The sequence below is a fragment of the Dendrobates tinctorius genome, unplaced genomic scaffold (assembly GCF_039654945.1).
Source record: "Dendrobates tinctorius isolate UK_male_01 unplaced genomic scaffold, ASM3965494v1 ptg000019l, whole genome shotgun sequence".
Classification (NCBI taxonomy): domain Eukaryota; kingdom Metazoa; phylum Chordata; class Amphibia; order Anura; family Dendrobatidae; genus Dendrobates; species Dendrobates tinctorius.
In genome coordinates this window covers 23,701,552-23,718,710 of record NW_027361687.1, presented here as the reverse complement: position 1 = coordinate 23,718,710, position 17,159 = coordinate 23,701,552, and the positions used below count along the sequence as shown (strand labels likewise).

Here is a 17,159-nt window from a genome sequence, read left to right as displayed (position 1 = left end):
TAGTCATGAGTCAGCTTAGAGGAGCTCAGAAAAAAAGCTAAGGTTACAATTTCTCCTGCCAGAACCACCTCTCTGACAGATTCTCCGATAACTCCTGGCAACACCGAGGATATAGGAGACTAAAGATACCAAGAGCTCACTCATAACTTGCTCCATATTTGTGTTCTAGATATATTTTATTCTCCCTCAACAACGACCCCCAACTAATGGATCTCGTAAGCTCAGAGGACAGTCTAAGGATGCGCACATTTATCACCGCCTAGCCTGAGCTTGCACTCTCTGAATGTTAGCTAGGCTTAGTAAATTATTCCTGTGTAGTGTATTCTACAATAAAAAGGTATAACTTCAGTTTTGTGTTTTATTTGTTTGACATCTAAAAAGAAGGATTAAAAAGTCAATTTGTGCTATATGCCCCAAAGGTAAGAAGGAAGGATTACAATCCGTATGAAAACGACTAGCCTTGGACGTGGCTCTGTCAGCGGGAAATACAATTAGCATGTTCTTGGAATGCAGCCACACACTGTGGTGTTAAAAGAAGTACACCATAACGGAATGAGTAATAACATGATAAAGTTGGCGGACCCTGTAAATGGGGCCTGGGGAATTGGTCAATTCATTTAATTGATTCTCTATTTGAAAAAAATGCTTTTTAGCTCCATGCTCTTCTGACGTTGGTGGTGCCCCCCCCCCCCCCCCCCCTTCCTGCGTCCAGATTATGGTTAACCTCCTCCTTTATGTACTTGGACCCTCCTGGCTTATCTCACATCTACTCCTCGCTCTCCATAAATTACAATATCTTCCAATTACTTGCCTTCCATCTCCCTCTTCCATTTTCTGATCAGTCGTATGAACTCTTTAAAAAAAAAAAAAAAAAATGCATGACCCAAAACCAACCAGTAAGGGTACTGTTACGCTTAGCAATGCACCAGCGATCCTGACAACGATATGACGCAGTCAGGATCGCTGGTGCATCGCTAAGTGGTCGCCAGTGAGCTGCCAAACAGGCAGATCTCACAGCGACGTAGCAGCGGTCGGTATTTACCTGTCAGATGCGGCGATCCTGGCGTCCTCCCACACGCGTCGCTCATCGCCATAGCAGGAAGCTGACGACGAGAAATGGCCCAGGACGTTCTCGCGTGATCAGCGACAGACAGCGGGAGAGCCGGTCGGAGGTAAGTATCACATGTAGCGATATTGCTAGCAATATCGCTGCTACGTCACAAAACCAGAGACGTTATAGCGATATTGCTATGTGTAACGGGCCCTTAAGTGGAGGAGATATTGGCTATAATTTACAGGGTAGTTTATAGTGCATTTATTGGCCACACAAAAAAAATTTAAAATATAAAATTGAGATTTTATTTATTTTTTGCTTAATCTGTAAATTGTATAAAAGCAATGAAATGTTCAAGTTTGGTAGGATTTAATGTTCTTAAAGAATTAGCAGATTATTACTGGTCTCAGCTTAACCGAGATGTCACTTAATTTTTTGTTTTTTTATTTATTTTATTTTTCTGACTCTAGCAATGTGGGATTAATGCCAATGATGTGAAGAAGCTTGAGGAGGCCGGGTTCCACACAGTGGAGGCAGTGGCTTACGCGCCCAAGAAAGAACTCATCAATATCAAAGGAATAAGCGAAGCCAAAGCCGACAAAATCTTGGTAACTTTAGAAGTGTTTTTACTTGTAGGTTAGTTTATTTCTAGCAGGATATTCGTCACTTGATGAGCAGAATATCATAATAATTATCCACATATCTTATATCCATGATGAGGAAAATTGGATTTTACATTGTGATTAGTGTAAACTCTCATAGGTGACCATTAGTGATGAGCGACTATACTCGTTGCTCGGGTGTCCTCCAAGTATTTGGGTGTGCTATAAACAGGCATTCCTCACATCTATATAGCCTGTCCAGCAGCCGCAAATCATGCAGCTGAGACTACAAACTAAATCTCCGAGCACGCCAAAATACTTGGAGGACACTCGAGCTTGCTCCGGAGCAACGAGTATACTCGCTAATCACTAGTGACCATCATTGGGCGCAAGGACACTTCTCATATAGTCCGATATGTCTCTTCTAGGCAGAGGCTGCAAAACTTGTCCCCATGGGATTTACAACAGCGACAGAGTTCCACCAGAGGCGATCTGAGATTATCCAGATTTCCTCCGGCTCCAAAGAATTGGACAAGTTATTACAAGGTATGGCATATTTCCTTTTCTTTGATAAAGATCGAATGTAGCGATCGAAACGCGTTGCCTATGTCGCTCCGGTGTGAGCTGATGCAGTCCTGGAGCTGACTTGTTCATTATCCATGTTGGAATAAATTTGGAAACGTGATTTTCGTGCGGAGCTGGATTTTCTTCTCATTTCTTCATTGACTTGACCACTGCAGCATGGTGTTCCGTGCTCCTATTAAGTCAGTGAGCTGGCTTTATATTTCTATAATTTCCTTTTCTTCGCCTTTACCACAATACTGTTAGGCTATGTGCCCACGATGTGTTTTGTTAAGCGTTTCCGCAGCGTTTGTGCCGGATCAGACGCTGCAGAAATGCTTAAAAGATGCATCAAATTAATTAGCATGCGTTTTTGGCTTTTTGTGCCAATGCATGCGTTTTTAACTGCTCAGGAATCGCTTAGCGGCTAAAAATGCAGCATGCTCATTAATTCCCGCATTGCTCAGCGTTTTTAGCCATCCCCAATGTTCCCAGAAATCGCATGTCAAAAAACGCGCAGGAAACGCGCGGAAAAAGACGCGCGTTTTCTGGGAAAGGGGATCCTTTTCCTGAGCGTTTAAAAACGCTAGCGTGGGCACATAGCCTTAAGGATGTGTGCACACGGTGCGGCTTTATCCGCGCGGATTTTGTAAAATCCGCAGGTCAAAAGACCTGCGGATTGCTCTGCGGTTTTGCTCTGCGGTTTTTCATCTCAATGGAGGAGATGGCAAACCGCAGCGGAATCCGCAGAAAGAATTGACATGTCAATTCTTTCTGCGGATTGAAAACCGCAGCAAAACCGCGGGGAAAATTCCGCACCGTCTGCATTGCGGTTTTTGATTCCCATAGGGAATCATGGTACTTTACACCGCAGCATAAACTGCTGCGGGTCCGCAGCGGCCAAAACCGCTGCGGAACCGCAGCAAAATCCGCAGCGTGTGCACACAGCCTAAAGGGTTATTCCCACCTTCATGGATAGTGCTTTTGCAACTTACTGTTTATACAAATTTTCAGAGATATAAACACTTCTATTTACAGCTCATTGTCTAGGAGACCGACCACTGCTGCTGTCAGGCTTGTAAACATAGTGCAGCTGCTGGGCGGGATTAGGATTCAGCAGTCCTAGCCAGCTTCAAAACAATAAAGGGCTTGAAAGCATGTCCTGCTGTCTAGCAGCAATGGTCGGGCTCCAGGGCAACAAGCTATAAACAAGTGTTAATGTCTCTAAAAGAGCTGCAAATTTTAGCAAGCAGAAAAAGTCAAAATTGCTTGTACTTATTGGGAATAACTCACTCATGTTATTTGGACTAATAATCAGTCTTCTGTGTTCTGGCATTTTGGTTTTCTCTAGGGGGAATTGAAACAGGTTCAATAACCGAGATGTTCGGAGAGTTTCGCACTGGGAAGACCCAGTTATGTCACACCCTAGCTGTCACCTGTCAGGTACCTGCGGAACCTAATGAATCTCTTTACCTTATCTAATTTCTAGTGATCTTGTATCCAGGCCTACTACCAAGTCAGTATGAGTGCTTGCCCCCCCCCCATTATCTATTTCTGCAATTTTTGGGGTAAATAAATTGATCATATTTTTGTTGATGGTTTGGCAAATAAGAATTGGCAATTCTGGTGTTATTTCTTTTTATGGCAGTTCCATTTTTGGGTTAATTTATATACTATATAGATGGCATTTTTATGGACACACCAATACAATGTGTGTGTGTAATGGTGAGTCCATAAGTGCCATCTATAAAGTATAGAAATTATATACTGTGTACGTATATATCACACACAAATATGAGAACATGGTTACTTTGTACTGTATTACTGCCATGTTAAGAAACTGTTCTCCTATGAAGCCATGCCTGTAGTTGGGCTTCTTAGGGGGTTCAAAGTTGGTGGCTACAGGCACCTGCAGGAGCCCGCTGGCTGTAATGACATTGTGTGTGGAAAAACCCCTTTAATGTTTTTAGGATAGTGAACACTTCTTGTTTTTTTGAGCTCCAATTTATTTTCCAGCTTCCCATTGACAGAGGCGGCGGTGAGGGTAAAGCGATGTACATAGACACAGAGGGCACCTTTAGACCAGAAAGGCTTCTTGCCGTTGCTGAAAGGTAGGACTGACACTATATAGTAATTGGACTATACCTGGAGAAGAACTTTTCATGCAGCTGTCTGAGGCCATTGCGTTTTACTCTAGGTATGGCCTATCTGGCAGTGATGTCCTGGACAATGTGGCATACGCACGAGCCTTCAATACCGATCACCAAACACAGCTTTTATACCAGGCGTCAGCCATGATGGCAGAATCAAGGTAATTGGAAGTAAACCACATTAAAATCCCACTTGGCCTCTTCTCCCTCCATGCTTTTTTTTAATTTTTTTATGTCAGTCAGTTATCCTATGATATTTAGTTGCCACCCAGCTTTGCTGCAAACTGGTCTGTAACTCTGCTTGTATATTACGGAAGTGTTACTACTATGTGAAACGTGGGCAGCACGGTGGCTCAGTGGTTAGCACTGGGTTCGAATCCCACCAAGGACAACATCTGCAAGGAGTTTGTATGTTCTCCCTGTGTTTGCGTGGGTTTCCTCCGGGTGCTTCGGTTTCCTTCGACATTCCAAAGACCTACTGATAGGCAATATGGACTGTGAGCTCCATCGGGGACAGTGATGATTTGTGTGCAAACTGTAAAGCGCTGTGGAATATGTTAGCGCTATATAATAATAAATATTATTATTACTACTACTATGTGAAACATGTCACTGCTGATATGGGAGTTGTACAGGTATGTTCACACTGAGATGTGAGGTTTTTAAAGTGTTTGTGAAGCAGAAGCTGAGGCAACGCGCATTAAAGACTTGGAATTTCTGCTCTAAACACAGCTTTTCGTGATTTCTGAGTTTTCTCTTTCTGCACATTGTAGAGGTAATAACTGACACTCTTATACAGAGGGAAGGGAACGCGGATTACTGCCTTGTTGAAAAGCACAGCAATTCTGCTTGATTCTCGACTGTTAGGCAATCCCTGGATATGTTACAACTGTCTTAACAGCTGTGAATCATGCAGCTGCAGGGACTCGAACATATTATTTGAGCCCCTTGCCATACATAAATACCACAGTATATCCAAGTGCACTCGCTCAACACTAGTGGAGATAGATGGGAAAATAAGAAGATGGGAAGGTGTATATTAATGATTGGCCGCACAGTGAAGCACCGAGCAGCGTTGCTTGGTTTGAACAGTCGTTCAGTGCTGAAAGTCACTTTGTGTGTCACCCACTGTAGCAGTACATTATCCCTTACACTTAGGGAATGGCCCTTCTAGTGTAGTGTAATTGCTACTCTCTCTGCAGGTATGCCCTTCTGATTGTGGACAGTGCGACGGCTCTGTACAGGACGGATTACTCAGGCAGAGGGGAGCTGTCTGCACGTCAGATGCACTTGGCTCGTTTCCTGAGGATGTTGCTGCGACTGGCTGATGAGGTGATCACGTGGGGACGTGTGCAACACGCTTCCCACATTATACCCACATTATAGTAAATGACTGCACCTCATATTTGCTCCATGTTTTCTCTGTAGTTTGGTGTTGCTGTTGTGATTACCAACCAAGTAGTAGCACAAGTGGATGGCGCTGCCATGTTTGCTGCTGATCCTAAAAAACCCATTGGAGGAAATATCATCGCTCACGCATCCACAACACGGTAAGGAGGAATCCTTGTCTGGGCAGCAAAGCTGCAATCTTGCATCACAAAATGAGAAAGACTGATCAGAGATATAATATAGTCTGCCTGTGGAGATGAAAAATTTAGTACCTCTTTGTTCTTTCCCATAGATTGTACCTAAGAAAGGGTAGAGGAGAAACCCGTATCTGTAAGATCTACGACTCTCCTTGTTTACCAGAGGCCGAGGCTATGTTTGCAATTAATGCTGATGGGGTAGGCGATGCCAAGGACTGAGCCCTACACTAATTGTCTGCAGCTGGTACCAGGGACGTGGACTGATGGGGGCAACTAAAGGTGATATTAACCTTCATGGTGGATGGTACCAAACTGAGAAACTGTAAAATCCACCAAATCCTCCAACTCCAGAAGATCTCGGCTAAGCCTAAGACAACCTTGGCAAAGGTTCTGGCTTGTTTTGGAGTTTTGTTTTTGTTTTTTGTTTTTTTTTTTTTACTTTGCTAACAAAAAGCCAGCAATTCTCATTATCTTTACAAAGCATTTCTATGTTGGAGAATGTAAAAAATACTATGAAATAGTGAAATATTTATCTTCAAAGCCCCCCTCTACAGCTGCTGTTCTGGCACGTACCGTGTCCCCAGTTGTCCCTTCTTTCTCTCTTTGGATTGACATGCGACTGCTGCAGCGGCGACATTTTTTTGGTCTCCCTTGCAGTCAGTGATTGGCTGCAGTGGTCAAGTCTGGATGGAGCACAAAGTACAGAGACTATGGGGGTCCTGGTTGCCAACAGGATGGGAAAGACAGGGCATGGGTAAGGTGAGTATTAATTATTACTTACAGCATTCTGTGAGCTAAGTGGCCGGACAGTGTCACCTAATCCGTTTCTGTGACGCTGGGTGATCTACCATCGCTTCTAGGGACTGTAGAGTAAATGTACACACCTTTTAGTCTGTAGAGCTTGTATAGACGTGGCGTTGGTTTGTGTGTCTGTATACATGTATATACTGAAGTGTAACTGAAAAATAAAAGACTACACAATTAGAATTCAGTATTATTAGTGAGCACAAAGTAACTTTTAGCTGCAAAAGCGATCACCATAAAGCATGGCTCCTCTCGACATCCACCTAAAATGTGAATTTGGCATTCACTGTCTTGTCGGTCTGGTAAATGGATACTGCTGTAATCAGGTTTTTGCTATATAATCTGAGAGAAACATAATGTAGAGGCAGAAACCCTGATTCCAGTGATGTGTCACTTACTGTGCTGTGTGTCATTTCAATAAAATCTGCTAAAAGAATGGACAGTACCTCCAAAAATCATACTTTGCTCTAATGCCGCTCGGCAATAATATATAACTGAACATGAGGTTCTTAATATTCTTATGAGACTCCAAAAGATATTGGAAGTGGCACCAGTGTACTTTCAATACAATCCCTGTGACAGAGGGTGGTTCCCCTATTTGTGAGGTATGCAGCTTTGGACGCTTGGATTCAAGGTGCACTGCATCTATACACACGGATCCATGACCTTAGAAAAAGTATGCAGCACTCACCAATTGCGTTCATGAAGAAAGTCCTTTATTCCGTCAGCCAGTTACAGGACATTAGGTGGACCCGTTGAAGCGTAGACTTGTGAAACGGCCATTGTCCTCACTCCCCGCATTCTTCTGCACCTTGCAAGCCACATTTAATGTCCTGTAACTGTCTGATGGAATAAAGGAGTTTCTTCACGAATGCAATTGGTGAGCGCTGCATACTTTTTCTAATGTTATGGATTCTTAAGAGACTATATGAAGCCTACTGCCACGTCACGGCAAACCTCTCGGTGGGTCCTAACTTCTGTTGCCTTAAAGGGAATCTGTGACCCTTTTTTTCGACTATTTGCTGCCAGCACCAACATCAGGGGCTTATCTACAGCATTCTGTAATGCTGTTAGATAAGCCATCCATGGAACCTGAAAGAGAAGAAAAAAAAATTAAATTATACTCACCCGAGGGGGCGGTCCGGTCCGATGGATGTCACGGTCCGGCGCCTCCCTTCTTCATACGATGCCGTCCTCTTCTTTTCTTCCTGTCGTGGCTCCTGCACAGGCGCACTGCTCTGCCCTGTTGAGGGCAGAGCAGAGTCCTGCAGTGCGCAAGCGCTGGGAGAGGTCCGGCGCCTGCGCGCTGAATTATTACAGAATGCTGTAGATAAACCCCTGATGTTGGTGCCAGCAGCAAATAGTCGACAAAAAGGGAGACAGATTCCCTTTAAAAGAGCAGCGGGCGTGCACATGCCACCACTGCAGCAACAATATACCAGCAGGGTGGGTGGCCTGGTGCCTCACAGCACCCATACTGCAAGACTGAGTCCCCATGACTCCTGTTTTATCAGCAGGATATTCTCATTACAGGACTAGTTGTCGTGCCTCCTGTTCCTCCTGCTCTGTGTAACCCCACTCACACCACTGATTAACAGCTTTCTGCCTAGGCACAGAGTACACAGAAAGTTGCCAATCAGTGCTGTGGGTGGCGTTATACAGAGCTCAACATTCAGAGCACTGCTAGATCTGCAGAAAACAGATTACATCACAATGATGGCAAGCAGCCCAATAAGTGGCTCATCGCTAGAATCGGGGTCTCTGTCTCTACATTATGCTGTGCTCAGATTACACAACCAAGAGAATTTGCCAGCAGATTCTTGCTTTTATAACATCCATTCATGTGCTTGACAGTTACCTGCAGAGAGTTGGGGGACTAGCTGCAGATATGCACATCACATGAGGAGGTGATCGGGGCCACTGACATCACATCTGATATTTGCCGGGTCACGTGCACAAGTAGCTGGTTATGGTGCACCTGTCCTATCTAATGACACTTTTTTTTTTTTTTCTTTTTACATCAATTGTACAGTCAACTGGCTGTGTTTTTCGGGCTTCAATTAAAAAGAAAATAAAAATCGTAACTGCTATCGTATTGTTTTCCGTCCCATGGTGTTTTTTGTTTTTCTCAGAATGTTAACCTTCTGTGTCCTGTGCTGGTCCAGGGTCATAAATGCTAAAGCAATTGCATATCTGGGTGTTGGTAATTTGGCTGCTGTGATTTATCTGGATTTTATAAAGTCAATTGTTCATGTTCCACATAGCAGCCTTATACTGAAGCTACATAGGCAAGGACTGGGGGAAAACTACATTGTGTACGGAAAGTATTCAGACCCCTTTAAATTTTTCACTGTTTCGTTGCAGCCATTTAGTAAATTTAAAAAAGTTCATTTTTTTTCTCATTAATGTACACTCTGCACCCTATCGTGACTGGAAAAAAAACAAATGTAGAAATTTTTGCAAATTTATTAAGAGAACTGAAATATCACATGGTCATAAGTATTCAGACCCTTTGCTCAGTATTGAGTAGAAGCGCCCTTTTGAGCTAGCACAGCCATGAGTCTTCTTGAGAATGATGCAACAAGTTTTTCACACCTGGATTTGGGGATCCTCTGCCATTCTTCCTTGCAGATCCTCTCCAGTTCTGTCAGGTTGGATGGTGACTGTTGGTGGACAGCCATTTTCAGGTCTCTCCAGAGATGCTCAATTGGGTTTAGGGCAGGGCTCTGGCTGGGCCAGTCAAGAATGGTCACAGTTGTTCTGAAACCACTCCTTTGTTATTTTAGCCGTGTGGTTAAGGTCATTGTCTTGTTGGAAGGTGAACCTTCGGCCAAGTCTGAGGTCTGGAGCTCTCTGGAAGAGGTTTTCATCTAGGATATCTCTGTAGTTGGTCGCATTCATGTTTCCTTCAATTGTAATCAGTCGTCCTATCCCTACAGCTGAAAAACACCCCCATAGCATGATGCTGCCACCACCATGTTTCACTGTTGGGATTGTATTGGACAGGTGGTGGGCAGTGCCTGGTTTTCTCCACACATACCGCTTAGAACTTTTTGGTGATAATTCTATCTTTGTCTCATCAGACCAGAGAATCTTATTTCTCATAGTCTGGGAGTCCTTCATGTGTTGTTTTTTTTAGCAAACTCTATGCGAGCTTTCATATTTCTCGCACTGGGGATAAGCTTCCGTCTGGTCACTGCCATAAAGACCCGTCTGGTGGAGGGCTGCAGTAATAGTTGACTTTGTGGAACTTTCATCTCCCTACTGCGTCTGTGGAGCTCAACCACAGTGATCTTGGGGTTCTTCTTTACCTCTCACTAAGGCTGTTCTCCCACGATTACTCAGCTTGGCTGGATGGCCAGGTATAGGAAGACTTCTGGTGGTGCCAAGTTTCTTCCATTTAAGGATTATGGAGGCCAGTGTGCGCTGAGGAACCTCGAGTACAGCAGAAATTCTTTTGTAACCTTGGCCGGATGTGTGCCTTGCCACAATTCTGACTCTGAGCTCCTTGGCCATTTCCTTGGACCTCATGATTCTCAGTTGATCTGACATGCACTGTGAGCTGTGAGGTCTTATACAGACAGGTGTGTGCCTTTTCAAATCAAGACGTATCAGTTTAATTAAGCTGGACTCTAATGAAGGCGTAGAACCATCTTACGGAAGATCACAAGGAAATGGACAGCATGTGACTTAAATATGAGTGTCTGAGCAAAGGGTCTGAATACTTATGACCATGTGATATTTCAGTTTTTCTATTAAATTTGCAAAAACGTCTATACTTCTGTTTTTTTTTTTCAGTTAAGATGGGGTGCAGAGTGTACATTAAGGAGAAAAAAACATTTTTTTTAATTTACCAAATGGATGTATTGAAACAAAAAGTGAAAAATGTAAAGGGGTCTGAATGCTTTCCATACCCACTGTATATGCATATGGGTAAAGAATTGGCTAAATGACAGGAAACAGTCGTCATAAATGGTACAGTCTCTAAATGGGATACAGTTAGCGATAAGGGACCGTAAGCATCTGTATTGGGAGCAGTGAGGGACCGCAGGCATCTGTACTATGACTGATTCTTTTTAACCTCTTTATTAATGGCCTCGTGGATGGGATTGAGAGTAAAGCTTTTTAGATGAGGACCAGAAAGAACATGTGATCCAGTAGATGGCAAGCGCTGCATCAAGTGGCCTCTACTCCTCTTCCTCCACCTTAACATTACACAAAGTACAGTCCTCAGATGTTGCACCCCAATTATCCTTGTTATCCCCCATGTCACAACTCTTCAACTGACTGTAGGGATCCATAGATGGCTGAGTGTGCAGAGCTGTTCACACATTCTGTGCCATGGGCATCGGAAGTGTACTCCAAAGATTCACACAGTCAAGAGGAGGAAACCATCTGCACCGATGCCCAAATTTTTTTTCATTTTGATCAAGAGCCGGCCGAAGTAGGGTTCGAGCAGAATCCAAGCCCTCATCAACAGACATTTCCCCGGGGGGAGTGGTGGTGATCCATTCATGACAAGACTCAGGTGCACACGCACTGTACTGTGCTGTCAGGGCAGGAAGAGGAAGGGGTGACTCTCGGTGAAGAGTAGGAGAACAGAGAGGATGATGAGCAGGTCGTAGATCACACTTGGTGTAAACCCAGAGGCATGCAGCTGAGTAGCTCAGCAGAGGATGAAGGTTACATTGCAGCTTCCTGCTGACAGTTATTCAACCATGGCAAGAAATGCATAATTAGCCTCAACTCTTGTCAGTGGCATTTGCTGGTCTGCAGTTTTCTAGCTTGGGTCTTTTTTTCAGACCGACAAATGACACAAATCACATTATCTGCCACCTTTGTTAGGCCGGTTTCACATTTGCGTTAAAGGCCGCAGCGTCGGCCTGCGCACGGCTGCCGCTAAGCCTCGCCCCCTGCCGGTAGCTCCGCTTACGGGCGCATGACGCTGCATGCGTCATGCGTCCCCTATCTTTATCACTGAGGAAGCAGGCCGTGCGCAGTATGCGTTTGCCGGCGCCTGCGTCCTTTTGACGGTGCGCCGAGTGCAACCAAATTGCAACAGGTTGCGTTTGACGCTGGTCGGACAGCTCTTCAGGCTGCGTTAGAGCAATGGCTGTCTCCACTAAACCTGGAGGCAGGGAACGCTGTGTGCGATAATGATGCACACCTGGTGGCGGCTCTACGCTGGGGCCAACCCACACACATGGCTTGCATGGCACACACCCTCAACCTGGTGGTACAGCAATTTCTCCTGCACTATCCCGGCCTGGATGCCCTGCTGCAGAAAGCACGGTTGGTGTGTGCTCAGTGATAAAGATAGGGGACGCATGCAGCGTCATGCGCCCGGAGGTGGAGCTACCGGCGCGGCAGGGGGCGGGGCTTAGCGGCGGCCGTGCGCAGGCCGACGCTGCGGCCTTTAACGCAAATGTGAAACCGGCCTTAAAAACAGTAGAGAAAAAAAATGCAATAACTTGATTACTACATGTGTGAACATGAGTTAATCTGGGAATCTCACTGTGCTAAAATGCAGACTAGCTGACGTCACCCAGCAACCACATCTTCTGATTCTTCCTCCTCCCTCACCATGGCAAGTGTTGTCACACAGGTTTCTGGCCGGCCGTAGAATCTCCACTTGTTTACCCGCTAGTCAGGTTGAGTGAGAGCCCATAAGCTGATATGGAAGTGGACATTTCTGCTGTTAATGTGTTGACTAGCACAACACATCTTTCTAAATCCACTATAACAGCTCCGTCTGCACCGCACTCGCAGTCCAGAGGTTTGTCCTGTTCACCCTACTCCACTCTCTCAGCACAGCAGCAAACACTCAGTCACGCAGTTGTGGTCATGCAAAATAATAATTTCATCCTACTCATGCCAAAGTGAAGAACTTGAACATCACCATTAGAGGAGTGAATTTGTTCGGATTTTGTCCCCAAGTCTGATTTTGACATATTCGAACAATATCCGTGCCGAATGTATGTCTTATGATCAGTTCTGAACATATTCAATCATTTCTACTCCCATTGACTCTAATGACGTTTGTCTGTGTTCGACAAATATTGCAAAAAAATATTAGATTTCGATCGTATTTGGAACCAAATCCGAACAAATTCACTCATCTCTAGTCACCATGTCTAATCTGTTGGCCACGGAAATGCTGCCTTTCAATTTAGTGAATACAAACGATTTCCGACAGTTGATGACTGTTGCAGTTCCCCAGAACTTCTCTAAAAAAAAAAGCTGTGCTACGCTAGCATGTTGCAGACAACATCACCCATTCCCTGAAAAATCTGTCTCCCAGGGTGCTTTTCACCACTGACACCTGGATGAGCAAACATGGGTTGGGGGCGTTACTGCTCCCTACTTGAGCACTAAGTGACTGTGGGGGCAGGGACTGCTCCACAAGTCTTTGAATCCCCAAGGCTTACAGGGTGGTTGGGAATGGAAAACTCAACCACTACACACCATAAGGTGGGGAACAAAACTACTAGACAACAAAGGTTGGAGAACCAATCTACTAAACATCTAGGTTGTAAACATGCAAGAATGGAGTAAAACAATCCACCAAAAGGATAAAAAGAAAGGTATTTTTATTTAGCTTAGTACATAATAGGCACTTCAACACTTACAACCATAGCAGTGACAGTTTTTAAAGGTAAGGAATCAGGTGCAACACCACAGGTACTGCATAGTTAGAGCTTAATCACCAGACCCATAAAATAAGTGAAGTGACAGTGCATCAAGTATATCCAGAAGAATCCGTGCAACCCATACGGCTATGTCAACGCAAATATGACAACCAAGATAAATCTAATATGATGTTATAGTATTCAAATGTATAAGCGTTGACTATAGGATTGAAGAACCAAACTACTAAACATCCTGCGTTGGAGAACTAAACCACTACACACAAGAAGATGAAAAACTAAGCTACTAAACACCTAGGTTTGGATAACTAGACCACTACACACCAGAGGATGGAGAACTAAACCATTACACACCATAACATGGAGAAATAAACTACTAGGCAAAAGGTTGGAGAACTAAACCACTACACATCAAAAGATCGAAAACCAAACTACTAGATAACACGTTTGAGAACTATTGAACAACTAGTTTTGGATAACTAAACCACTACACACCAGGGGATAGAGAACTAAAACACTAGACAGCAAATCTTGGAATCCCCAAGGCTTGAGGGACAAACCTCTCTATTTAACACTGCGTCTGGTTCCTACAACTCCTCTAGGGCCTCCAGCTGTGCCCTCAACCTCTCCCTTAATGAGACACATGTTCCAACACTGCAGAGAGAATCCCCCCCAACTCTACTGCGCAGCCAGGGCTCACTGCAATCAGGCATTGTTAAAATTAATATTCCTTTGAGATCGCAGTCACACAGCTCGAGTTGTGGACAGCTCTTCAGGCTGAGTTAGAGCAATGGCTGTCTCCACAAAACCTGGAGGCAGGGAACGCTGTGTGCGATAATGATGCACACCTGGTGGTGGCTCTACGCTGGGGCCAACCCACACACGTGGCTTGCATGGCTCACACCCTCAACCTGGTGGTACAGCAATTTCTCCTGCACTATCCCGGCCTGGATGCCCTGCTGCAGAAAGCACGGTTGGTGTGTGCTCATTTACGACGATTGCACCTGGCAAGTCATCTACTTGCTTCGCTACAGAGGTCTTTCGGCCAGTAGGTAAGCCATTTGATTTGCAATATTCTGACACGGTGAAATTTCACTGTGCACATGTTACAGCGACTGTGGCAGCAGTGATGAGCACTGACGCAGTATGTCATGTCATATAGCCTGGGCCAACGCAGTACGAACATGGCGCATATTAGGTTTACAGAGAGGGCACAGATTAAGGACTTTTGCACCCTTCTCAGTTTCGAAAGGCTACTAAGATGGTTAGTGCTGACGATGCAGTCATTAACATCACTATTCCGGTCATCTATATGCTGGAGCAGACTTTGAATAGCCTGTGGGAGGAGGTGGTGGTCCCAGAGGAAGAGGAGGAAGCTAAGAAGGATATGGAAGAGATAATATCTCTAAGCTCCAGACTGTTGTCGCACAGGCACGTGCCATGGGAGGGTGGATTACAGCGACCGAGTGCGGCTCATGGTACCAGACAAATGTTTTTTTTTATGAGGCTATAACTCTGGAACGCTTTTAACGGATCCCGCTGATTCTGAGAATATTTTTTTGAGACATATTGTACTTCATGTTAGTGGTAAAACTTCTTCGATATGACTTGTTTATGAAAAAAATGAAATATGGCGAAAATTTTTAAAATTTTGCAATTTTCAAACTTAAAATTTTTATGCCCTTTAATCGGAAAGATATGTCACACAAGTTACTTAAATGTTATTTCCCACATGTGTACTTTACTTCAGCACAATTTTGTAAACAAAATTTTTTTTTGTTAGGAAGTTATAAGGGTTAAAAGTTGACCAATGATTTCTAATTTTGTAAACAAAATTTACAAAACCATTTTTTTAGAGACCACATCACATTTAAAATCACTTTAAGGGGTGTACATGGCAGAAAATACCCAAAAGTGACATCATTCTAAAACCTCAAGGTGCTCAAAACCACATTGAAGAAGTTAATTAACCCTTTAAGTGCTTCACAGGAACTGAAGCAATGTGGAAGGAAAAAATTAACATTTAACTTTTTTTTTTTTTACAAAAAATTTACTTCAGAACCAATTTTTTTCAGTTTCACAAGTGTTAAAAGAGAAAATGAACCACAAAATTTGTTGTGCAATTTCTCCTTAATACGCCAATACCTCATCTGTTTGGGTAAACCATTGTTTGGGCGCATGGCAGAGCTCGGAAGGGAAGGAGCGCCGTTTGACTTTTTCAACGCAGAATTCACTGGAATTGAGATCGGATGCCATGCTGCGTTTGGAGAGCCTCTAATGTGCCTAAACAGTGGAAACTCACACAAGTGACACCATTTTGGAAACTAGACCCCCTAAAGAAATTATCTAGATGTGTGGTGAGCACTTTGAACTCCCAAGTTCTTCACAGAAGTTTATAACGTAGAGCCATAAAAATAAAAAATCATATTTTTTCACAAAAATAATATTTTCACCCAAATTTTTATTTTCACAAGGGTAACAGGAGAAATTGGACCACAAAAGTTGTGCAATTTGTCCTGAGTATGCCGATACCCCACATGTGGGGGGGAAACCACTGTTTGGGTGCATTGCATGGCTCGGAAGGGAAGGAGTGCCGCTTTGGAATGCAGACTTTGAAGGAATGGTCTGCGGGCATTATGTTGTGTTTGGAGAGCCCCTGATGTGCCTAAACAGTAGAAACCGCCCACAAGTGACCCCATTTTGGAAACGACCCCCCCAAGGAGCTTATCTAGATGTGTCGTGAGCACTTTGAACCCCCAAATGCTTCACAGAAGTTTTTAGCGCAGAGCAGTGAAAATAAAAAATCATTTTTTTCCACAAAAATGATTTTTTTAGCCCCCAATTTTTTATTTTCCCAAGCGTAACAGGAGAAATTTGACCCCCAAAGTTGTGCAATTTGCCCTGAGTACGATGATGCCCCATATTTGAGGGAAACCACTGTTTGAGCACTCAGCAGAGCTTAGAAGGGAGGGAGCAGCATTTGACCTTTTGAACACAAAATTGGCTGGATCAATGGAGGCACCATGTCGTGTTTGGAGACCCCCTGATGTGCCTAAACAATGAAAACACCTCAATTCTAACGCCAACCCTAACCCCAACACATCCCTAACCCTAATCACAACCCTAACCCCAGCACATCCCTAATCCCAACCATAACCCTAACCACAACCCTAACTCCAGCACACCCCTAATCCCAACCCTAACCATAACCCTAATCACAACCCTAACCATAACCCTAATCACAACCCAAACTCCAACGCACCCCTAATCCCAACCCTAAGGGTATGTTTCCACGCTGCGTGCTGGCAGTGCTTTGGACTCAGCGGAAACCCAGCTCCGCCCAAAGCGCTGCCGGCTTTTGTACGCGCACTGATTCCAGAATCACCGCATCCTAGCCATAGACTGGGTTATTTATCTTGCGGAGACGGATTGTGTCCGCAAAATAAATAGACATGCTGCGGTCTAGAAAGACGCTCCGCATGTTCGTAATTTCGGGTGTGACACCCGCGTCCCTGCACGCAGAGTGGAGACGGGATTTCAATCCCCTTCATTATGCTGTAACATCTGGACGCTGCAGATTGAACGCTGCAGCTGTAACGCAGCGTTCAATCCGCAGCACATCCTTACAACATACGCTATGTGAAAACATACCCTAACCGTAAGCCTACTCCCAACCACAATGCTAACCCTACTCCCAACCCTAACCCTAATCCCAACCATAAACCTAATCCCAACCCTAATCCTGACCGTAACCC

General features: G+C 44.3%; 1 protein-coding gene across 2 annotated transcripts in view; it reads left to right on the top strand.

Moving 5' to 3' along the window:
* RAD51 (RAD51 recombinase) overlaps positions 1 to 6,940 on the top strand; it is a 34,230-nt gene extending 27,290 nt beyond the window's left edge. For both annotated transcript variants that reach the window (XM_073566700.1, XM_073566701.1), the window contains exons 3-10: positions 1,525 to 1,662; positions 2,085 to 2,202; positions 3,569 to 3,660; positions 4,234 to 4,328; positions 4,415 to 4,528; positions 5,570 to 5,699; positions 5,796 to 5,917; positions 6,049 to 6,940. In XM_073566700.1, the coding sequence (XP_073422801.1) occupies positions 1,525 to 1,662; positions 2,085 to 2,202; positions 3,569 to 3,660; positions 4,234 to 4,328; positions 4,415 to 4,528; positions 5,570 to 5,699; positions 5,796 to 5,917; positions 6,049 to 6,172 (933 nt within the window). In that variant the 3' untranslated portion in view covers positions 6,173 to 6,940. The remainder of the gene's footprint in view (positions 1 to 1,524; positions 1,663 to 2,084; positions 2,203 to 3,568; positions 3,661 to 4,233; positions 4,329 to 4,414; positions 4,529 to 5,569; positions 5,700 to 5,795; positions 5,918 to 6,048) is intronic.
* Positions 6,941 to 17,159: the final 10,219 nt, after the last annotated feature.